Source organism: Neolamprologus multifasciatus, chromosome 13 (genome assembly GCF_963576455.1).
Source record: "Neolamprologus multifasciatus chromosome 13, fNeoMul1.2, whole genome shotgun sequence".
In the NCBI taxonomy this organism is placed as follows: domain Eukaryota; kingdom Metazoa; phylum Chordata; class Actinopteri; order Cichliformes; family Cichlidae; genus Neolamprologus; species Neolamprologus multifasciatus.
The window spans coordinates 7381164-7391201 of NC_140451.1; the positions used below are offsets into that span (position 1 = coordinate 7381164).

The 10038-nt window shown below is 41.6% G+C and overlaps 1 protein-coding gene across 1 annotated transcript; it reads right to left on the bottom strand.

Moving 5' to 3' along the window:
• Nucleotides 1–224: 224 nt before the first annotated feature.
• LOC146504960 (uncharacterized) lies at nt 225–9717 on the bottom strand. The gene is made up of 3 exons (XM_085183545.1): nt 9346–9717; nt 1861–1889; nt 225–1188 (listed from the first exon to the last, which is right to left on the bottom strand). Exons 1-3 carry the CDS (start codon nt 9715–9717, stop codon nt 225–227), a joined length of 1365 nt encoding a protein of 454 aa, XP_085039671.1.
• Nucleotides 9718–10038: the final 321 nt, after the last annotated feature.

The window sequence follows — 10038 nt, forward strand, 5'->3', positions numbered from 1 at the left end:
CTCAAAGTAAGGTCAGTACGTCCACGCTTTAAACGCCGTACTAGATATATTATCCATTGTTGATCTGCGCACAGCTGTTGTCACCAACGTTGCACTTGCTTACGTCACTGTTATGAGACATTCTCGCAAAAAATCACGGTTTTAGTAACACAGTAACGCAGCGTTCAGGAAAGTAACGGTAATCTAATTACCGTTTTTGCGATAGTAATCCCTTACTTTACTCGTTACTTTAAAAAAGTAATCAGATTACAGTAATCTCCATCTCTGGTGACAACTGCCTCTGGAAGATTTTCAAGAATTTGCAGGCCACTGCTCAACTCCAGGGTCTTAAACATAAATGTCTCCAGTGTGGGTAGGAGTATCCCATAAAAAGTGTTGTCCTCTCCCTGAAGAATGTCCAGTGCCACTGTGAGTGGCCTTATGACAGTGCAGTACTCCCTGATGAACTGATGTTCCCGCTCTGTCATGGCTGTCAACCCAAACTTGGAGAAGATGGTGTTCAGCTCAACAAGAGAAATCTCACAGATTCGAGCCAGGGAAGTGCAAGGAACTAGCAGTTTCTTTCCAATAATGCCATCCACTGTCTCTGCAGCCACTGTTGAACGACTGGCCTTGTTCCATAACCCTGTGCACTTTGTGGTAGCACTTCTATATACTGCCTTTGTTTCTGATTGTGAAAGTAGCCACTTGTCAACATCATTACAAGAAACAAGACTTAATGTGTGTGAAGCACATCTCTGGTGTGGCGGCAGAGTGATCGTCACACCTACATTTTCATTGTTGTCATTATCATCACCAACGCTGTTTTTTAAGGCATCATTCATGTTTGTGAAAGTTACCTCGTCCTCATCATTCTCAGAGTCTTCCTCCTCAACTGGCTGGTACTTTTTGAAGGCCTTGACAAAATTAGAGCCATTGTCCGTCACAGTTGATGTTATTTTGTGGGATATGCCATAGTGTGAGTGAATGATGTCCAACTCAACAGCAATATTATCATGCGTATGGCGACCCTTGAATCTTCTGCATGCCAGTGCTGCTTTCTCTCTCTGCATGCTGTGTGGATTTATCCAATGTACTGTTACACCAAGATAGCTTTTATTAAATGCAGTCCAGATGTCTGCTGTAGTAGAGACGTATTCTAACTCTTCCAAGATGGCGCTGGAGTGACGGCAGCCTTTCCAAGTAGCTCTGCAACACCGCACTTTTTCTTAACTTTTAACTTTTTTTTAGACTAGGCTTTCAAACTTTATTTTCCTTCCTCTAGTTACTGTACTTCTACCTCTTAGATATAGCGATACAAGATGGATAATGCACTTTTTAAAACTTCTGGAACCAGCTCCTTCATCTACTCGAGAGCGGAGCTGCTGGCTCTAAGAACAAAGGGACAGACCGGCATGCGACACAATATCCCGGCTGAGATAAAGAGGAGCTACAGAGGCTGCAAGGCTGGAGCGAGGAAAGCGGATCACCGGAGGCGATTCAAACCATCAATCCCGACAGTGATAATGGGCAACGTGAACTCGCTACCGAATAAAATGGACGAACTGTGTGCTCTGAACAACCACCGACTATACCGTGAGTGCAGTTTGTTTATCTTCACGGAGACGTGGCTAACCGAGCTAACGCCACAGGCTAACGTAGACCTATGCGGTTTCACATCCGTGAGAGCCGATAGGGACACGCAGGCCAGCGGAAAAAGCAGAGGTGGGACTTGTCTACGTTAACAACAGATACTGCAACCCCGGACACGTCTCCGTTAAAGTTTCGGTATGCCGTCCGGACCTGGAGCTGCTAGCTGTTAGCTTGCGGCCATATTATCTACCACGGGAGTTCAGTCATGTGATCTGTGTGTGTGTTTACATCCCTCCGAAGGCCGACGCAACAGCTGCCTGTGAGAAAATACACACAGTCACAGCAAGACTTCAGACACAAAACCCTGAGGCTTTCATTATTATATCTGGAGACTTTAATCATGCCACACTGGATTCTACTCTGGCTGCTTTTCACCAGTTTGTGAATTGTCCCACAAGGAGCAACAGGACAATTGACCTACTGTATGCTAATGTGAGAGATGCATACAGAGCCACCCCCCTCCCCCCACTAGGGAAGTCAGACCACAACCTGGTTTACCTACAGCCACAATACACACCCCTCGTCCAAAGGCAGCCTGTCACAACACGCTCCATCAGGAGATGGACCCCAGAAAAGGAGGATGCTCTGAGAGACTGTTATGACACCACAGACTGGGACGTGCTTCTGAGCCCACATGGTGAGGACATAGAGGGGGCGACACACTGTCTTACAGACTACCTCAACTTTTGTGTGGACACGGTCGCCCCTGCTAAGACGGTACGGTGTTACCCTAATAACAAACCGTGGGTAACACAGGAAGTCAAAGCTGTCCTCAACATGAAGAAGAAGGCTTTCAGGAGCAAAGTGAAGGAGGAGATGAAAGCAGCACAGCGGGAGGTGAAACGCTGCCTGAGGGAAGCAAAGGACACCTACAGGAGGAAGGTGGAGCAGAAGTTGGAGAGGAACAATATGAGGGAAGTCTGGAATGGTGTGAAAACCATCACAGGCCACAATACCAAGAACAGCACAGTGGGGGGGGGACTGTGGAGAAGGCAAACGAACTCAACAACTTCTTCAACAGGTTTGACCAGCCCACAACCCCCCCCCCCCCCTCACCCTCACCTTTACTACAGAGCCCTCTCCCCACTCTCCTACCTCCCTTGCTTCCCCCCCTTCCTGACACTATGATGACACCCCCCTCCTCCAATCCCTCTCTCAGCAGCAGGACATCTTCCCCCCCCTCCTTCCAATCATCTCCCAGTGTCACAGTGGATCAGGTCAGGAGACAACTGAGGAAGCTTCGCCCCAGGAAGGCAGCAGGTCCGGACAAGGTGTGTCCGAGGATGCTAAAGGCGTGTGCTGCTGAACTTGGGGAGCCGCTACAACGAGTCTTCAATCTCAGTCTGCGACTGGGGAGAGTGCCCGCCCTATGGAAGACATCCTGCATCGTCCCGGTCCCCAAAAGGAACCGGCCCAATGAGCTGAATGACTTCCGACCGGTGGCACTGACATCACATCTTATGAAGACTCTAGAGCGGCTCTTCCTCAACCTCCTCCGACCACAGGTACAACATGCCCAGGACCCACTACAGTTCGCCTACAAGGCGGGTGTCGGAGTGGAGGATGCCATCCTGTACCTCCTGCATAGAGCCCACTCACACCTCGATGGGGGAAAAGGCACGGTCAGGATCCTGTTTCTTGACTTTTCCAGTGCCTTTAATACCATCCGGCCCTGTCTGCTCCAGGAGAAACTGAACAGGATGGAGGTGGACCCCTGCCTGGTGGCTTGGATCTCCGACTACCTCACCGACAGGCCACAGTACGTCAGGCTAAAGGACATCACGTCTGACACTGTGGTCAGCAGCACAGGAGCACCACAGGGAACTGTGCTGTCCCCTCTTCTCTTCACCCTGTACACCTCTGACTTCTGCTACAACTCTGAATTATGCCACATTCAGAAGTTTGCAGATGACACAGCCATCATGGGGTGTATCTGGGATGACCAGGAAGAGGAGTACAGAAGTCTGGTGAGGAACTTTGTCGCATGGAGTCACACAAACCACCTGCAACTCAACACCTCAAAGACTAAGGAACTGGTTGTGGACTTTGGGAGGTCCAGAGCAGGTCCACTGCCAGTTCAGATAGAGGGGGAGGAGGTGGAGGTGGTCAACAAGTACAAGTACCTCGGGCTGTGGGTGGACAATAAACTGGACTGGTCATGCAACACAGAGCACCTGTACAAAAAAGCCCAAAGCCGACTGTACTTCCTCAGGAGGCTGAGGTCTTTTAACATCTGCAGGAAGCTCCTGAGGATGTTTTACCAGTCGGTGGTTGCTGGAGTACTGTTCTATGCTGTGGTGTGCTGGGGGAGCAGCACAGCAAAGAAGGACTCATCCAGGCTGGAAAAACTGATCAGGAAGGCTGGCTCTGTGGTCGGCATGAAGCTGGACACTCTGGTGTCAGTGGCAGAGAAAAGGACACTAAAGAAACTGCTGGACATTATGGACGATGCTGGGCATCCTCTGCACACGGCCATAAACAACCAGAAGAGTCTGTTCAGTGACAGGTTGCTTCTCCCAAAGACAAGAACCAACAGACTTAAAAACTCCTTTGTCCCACACGCCATCAGACTGTTTAACTCCTCTCTGGAGGGGAGAGGGAGGAGAAACAGGAGGACAAAGGAGGGGGGAACAACTAAGCTGTAGTGCCTCTTCTCTTCACTGTGCAATTACCTTTTGTGCAATACTTTTTGTTAATAATCAGCGGTGCAATAGACCTCAATACTTTAAATGTGCAATTCACTTGTATTTTTATTTTTATTTTTATTCCTATTTATTCTATTTATCCCCTTTGTATATTTTATCTATATATGTCTTTGTGTTTATATATGTGTGTGTGTATATATATATATATATATATATATATATATAATATTCTTAACTTGTAACTTCTGTCGGTGCTGTGCTTTTTGGAAAACAAATTTCCCAGAGGAACCCACCCGAGGGATTAATAAAGTTTTATCTTTTTTATCTTAACTCATTAAATGTCTTTTTGAGCTCGACATTCATTTTAGCATACTCGGTGTCGATGTATTTGGAAAAAGTCTTTCTGCATGGTGGGCCGACCCCTCCCCTTGTTGGTATCTTGGCAAGAAGAGACTTGAAGGAATCTGACTCGACTGTTGATAAAGGCAGCATGTTCTCAACGACATACCTGGCTATCAATTTGTTTAATTCAGTCTGTGTCACAGTCACAGATGTTTGTGGAGAAGAGAAATCAAGCTTAGACTGGTTGGATTGCGTCGCTACATCTACATCGCTCGCTGAGCTCACGTTGGCCTCACCTGGGTTTGAGCTGCGCCTGCTAGCATCAACACCGTCGTTCTTGGCGACCGGTTTTGTTGAAGCATGTGACATTGAAAGGTGCGTTGTAAGATTTGAATTGCTTGTAACTGATGTTGAAAGGGACTTTGTTCCAGGGCATAGGTTACATTTCACATACAGATTCTTTTTAAGTGAAAAATAATGTCTGCACCTCCACTTAAAGAATGCTACCTTCGAATCATCTGGGCTCTCCGTGAGTTTTGTTACTGTGCTATCTGTTTGTATGTGAACATCCGCCCAAGTCTACCTCTGATTGGTTTACTGATATGTTTGATATGTTTATTGATTAGCATTCAAATATCTCAGTGAAGACAGAACAAAGATTTACCACAAAGCAAGAAAGCATGAGACAAGGCTAATCAAAAGGTATTGGCTGAAGCATTTGCTTATTACGCCAACCCTTTTAACAAAAGATCTTTTAGCATGCAGCTCCTGTACACAGGGCTCGAAGCAAATAATAAAATTCAATTCAATTCAATTTCATTTATATAGCGCCAAATCACAACAAATAGATACAGAGAGAAAAGCCCAACAATCATATGACCCCCTATGAGCAAGCACTTTGGCGACAGTGGGAAGGAAAAACTCCCTTTTAACAGGAAGAAACCTCCGGCAGAACCCGGCTCAGGGAGGGGCGGCCATCTGCTGCGACCGGTTGGGGTGAGAGAAGGCAAACAAAGCAAAAACAAAACAAACAAACAAACAAACAAGAAAAAACACCACCACCTTAGTAAGTAACTACATCAAAGCAAAAGAATCAAGAGGTTTTCTGTTTTTTGTTTTTGTTTTTGTTTTTTGTTTTTTTTGCTCTTTTCATTCTTGATATATATATTTTTCTAATACTCTATTTTTAAACATATTTTTAAACAAGGAAAATGAACTACACCTTTTTAAATCACTGTCATAACTATTCCACAGGTTAACTCCTCTAACAGAAACACATCTCTGCTTTATATTTGTCCTTATCTTGTTTTTTTTTAAAGAAATCTGTTCCCCTTAAGTCATATTGACTCTCTCTGACTTTGAACAGCTTCTGAGTACTGGGGCAAAGCAAGTTATTTTGTGCTTTATACATTATCTGTGCCATTTTATATTCAACTAAATCATAAAATTTCAGGGTATTCAGATTAATAAACAAAATGTTAGTTGGTTCTATATAGTTTGATTGGTTTATAATTCTTATAGCTCTTTTTTGCAACTTGAAAATAGGAAGAGTGTTCGTTTTATATGCATTACCCCATATCTCCAGACAGTAAGTCATATATGGAAGCAACAGAGTACAATAGAGTGTGTATAATGATTTTTTGTTCAGGACATGCTTTGTTTTATAGAGAATAGCAATGGTTTTTGACATTTTTGTTTTCACATGGTTTATATGAGACTTCCAACTCAGCTTATCATCAATTATCACTCCAAGAAATTTATTTTCGTACACTCTTTCAATTTCAATTCCATTAACCCTGATTTTAGATACATTTTTCATTTGTCTAGTGCCAAAAATAATCAATTTTGTTTTCTTTATATTTAATGATAACTTATTTACATCAAACCAGTTTTTTAATATATTTAACTCCTTTTCCGCTGTAGTCAGAAGCTGTTCTAGGTTTTTACCTGAGCAATACAGAGTGGTATCATCAGCAAACAATACACATTTTAACAGTTTGGAAATGCTACATATGTCATTTATGTATAATATAAATAATTTAGGGCCCAGCACAGAGCCCTGAGGAACACCACAAGTTACCTTCAACTGCTTAGATTTTACATTATTGAATTCGACATATTGATATCTGTCATCCAGGTAACTTTTCATCCACTTGTATGCTAACCCTCTTATGCCATATCTCTCTAGTTTATTCATTAATATAGAATGATCAATCGTATCAAACGCCTTTTTTAAGTCTATAAAAACACCAACAGTATATTCCTTATTATCTATAGCATTAGATATCCCTTCTACAAGTTCCATCACTGCCATCGAAGTGGACCTTTTCACTCTAAAGCCATATTGGTTATCACTTAGGAGATTATGCTTCTCAATATATTTATCAAGTCTATTAACAAATAACTTTTCTAAAATTTTTGAGAACTGTGGGAGCAGTGATATTGGCCTATAATTGGTAAACTGACTTCTCTCTCCGTTTTTATGGATTGGAATAACTTTTGCTATTTTCATTTGTGAGGGAAATACACCAGTTTGAAAGGACAGATTACAAATGTATGCGAAAGGTTGCACTATATATTCTATAATACTTTTAACTAATATCATGTCAATACCAAAACAGTCAGTGGACTTTTTATTTTTAAATGTCTTCACAATGTTAATTATTTCTCTATGAGTTACAGCACCAATAAACATGGAGGACACATTCTGAGTAATATGTTTATTTAGGTCGTTATTATTTCTTGTCTCTGGAATTTCTTTTGCTAAATTAAAGCCAACATTTACAAAGAAATCATTAAATTCATTTGCAATGTCTTTAGTTTTATCAAGCACAATATCTTTATCTTTTTTAAAATAATCTGGATAATTCTTATTTTTTGAGCCCTTTTTGATTATACTATTTAATATCCTCCATGTTTCTTGTGTGTTACTTCTACTTTGCTCCAATAATTTGTGGTAATATTCTTTCTTACTTGTTCTTATAATATTTACTAATCTATTTTTATATAACTTGTACTTTATTTCAGCATCTTTTGTCCTCTGTTTTATGAATCTCTTATATAGATTATTTTTCTTTTTACATGCATCTTCTATCCCCTTTGTGATCCATGGCTTATTTGATCTGTGATGCTTTCTAGTGATTTTCATTAAAGGACAATGTTTTTCATATAGTGAAATTACAGTTGATAAGAATGCATCATATGCACTATTTGAATCTTCATTTGCAAAAACCTCATTCCAATTGTGTTCCTTTAAGTCCACCTGGAGGTCAGCAATGGCTCTTGTTGTTCTAAGTCGTATCATATCAAATATTTGATTCTTTTGTTTAGTTTTAATCCCAAAATAATTTTGAAAAATTGCAAAAACAGGAAGATGATCGCTTATATCAGTTATAAGAAGTCCACCTACTATTTCATGGTCAATTTTATTTGTGAATATATTATCTATCAATGTAGCTGTATCAATTGTTATTCTACTTGGTTTTATAATTACAGGGAAAAGGGAGTTACTATACATTGTATTTATGAAATCTGTTGTTTTCTGATGTCCATTTGGGTTTAGCAAATCTATATTAAAATCACCACAAATTATTTGCACTTTTTTATCATTTAGGTTGCTAAACATAGCAGCAAGTTTTTCATTGAATGTCTCAAGGCATGAACCTGGTGTCCTATAGATGCAACTTATAATTATATTGTTAGCTTTTTCAACATGGATTTCAATAGTGACACATTCCAATACGTTATCTATGGTGCTTGACATACATTCAATCAGACTACATTTCAAAACTTTATCTACATATAAGGCAACACCGCCTCCTTTTTTATTCACCCTGTTCATTGTAAATAATTCGTATCCTTCCAGTCCCATTTCACTAATTTTCTCATTATCGAGCCATGTTTCTGATATTGCAATTATATTAAACTTTTTTAACTTACTTAAACATTCTGTAATTTTAGAAAAAATTTTATACAGGCTTCTACTATTGAAATGTATGACCGACAATGCATTTGCCATTTTAATATTCATATTGAATTGGTCATCCGTATAGTACTCACAAGTATTATTGGTGTTATTGTAGAAGTGGGTATCTGGGTCAATGTTACTTTCAGGGTCATGCATGTTGTGCTCTGCATAGTTAAACGTTTTGAAGTTCGTTTTCTCAGCGTGTGTGGCAAAATAACCACCTTGACAGTCCTTTTCATAATCAAATTCTTCCTCTTCAATATCTCTGAATGGAAACCTATAATCTGTGTCCAAACTTGTCATTTATGTGTTTTTGTTTTTGTTGTTGTTTTTTGAGCCGTAAGGCCAGAAACACTTTCCATACCCATTGTTCATTATCCAATCGTCACTTTTCCAATAGATTCCAGAGCAGATTCCTGATTATTTATATTGCTCTAAGTCTTTGAGTTCTCTTATCATCACAACTTTCGCTTCTTCGGGATTGCCATTTAGTCTTATCATTACTTTGCAGTTCCTCGTCCATGTCGCTTGTATCTTATTTTGTTTTCTCAGGCTGCGTGCCTGTCTTGCAATTTCAGCAGTCTTTTTCGTTAAATGTTCATTTAAATACACACCAGTCCCTTTAAGCTTCTTACCCTGTTTCAGTAACTCAATCTTTGTTTTGCGACTCACAAACCGAAGAATAATTGATGGCTTTGTTTTACTGTCTTTCCTGGGGAGCGTGTGGCATGCTGCAATATGATGGCTCTGAATACTTACATTCTTCGTTTGAAGGAATTTTATCACTTGCTGTTCAAGCGTTTGCAGCTCCTCTACCGGGGCATCTTCACCATCTTTACCTCCCCCAGCTGTTACTCCGGCGTAGGTTCGGTGTTGCGTCTCCAGTCCACTTATGACTAAATCATCCATTCTTGTGTATTGTTCAAGGTCCTCAATTCGCCGTTCCAAGTCGTCTATTTTCTTGTCCTTGTCCTTTATGAGGTTTTTTAGTTGTTTTATTTCATCCATTAGGTCATGTAGCATACCTTGTTGTTTAGCCACTTTGCTCAGTTCATCAGACATGAAATTAAGCGATTTCTTAATCTCCTCCAACTCCTCTTCAACTCCTGGGTTTGCTCTTTTAGGCGGCATTTTGAAAATGATGAGATTTGTATTTCCTTGTGATGGCCCGTTGAAGTCACTGTTGATTAACTTGTTGGTTGAGCCTTGGCCTAGTGGTTGCTGCAGGAGCCTGGGCCTAGTGGCTGCTGGAGGATCCTGGGCCTAGTGGCTGCTGGAAGAGCCTGGGCCTAGTGGCTGCTGGAAGAGCCTGGGCCTAGTGGCTGCTGGAAGAGCCTTGGCCTGGTGGCTGCTGGAGGATCCTGGGCCTAGTGGCTGCTGGAAGAGCCTGGGCCTAGTGGCTGCTGCAGGAGCCTGGGCCTGGTGGCTGCTGGAAGAGCCTGGGCCTGGTGG

Bases quoted from the DNA above. Each gene is read 5' to 3' on its own strand.
- LOC146504960 (XM_085183545.1), bottom strand. From the start codon at position 9,717: ATGCCGCCTAAAAGAGCAAACCCAGGAGTTGAAGAGGAGTTGGAGGAG. The intron at 1,890-9,345 runs GTAAGTATTCAG...ATTTTCTCACAG, and splicing joins AATTCCTTCAAACGAAGAAT to GCAGCTGTTGCGTCGGCCTT. The intron at 1,189-1,860 runs GTAAACACACAC...GCGGTGTTGCAG, and splicing joins GCGTCGGCCTTCGGAGGGAT to AGCTACTTGGAAAGGCTGCC.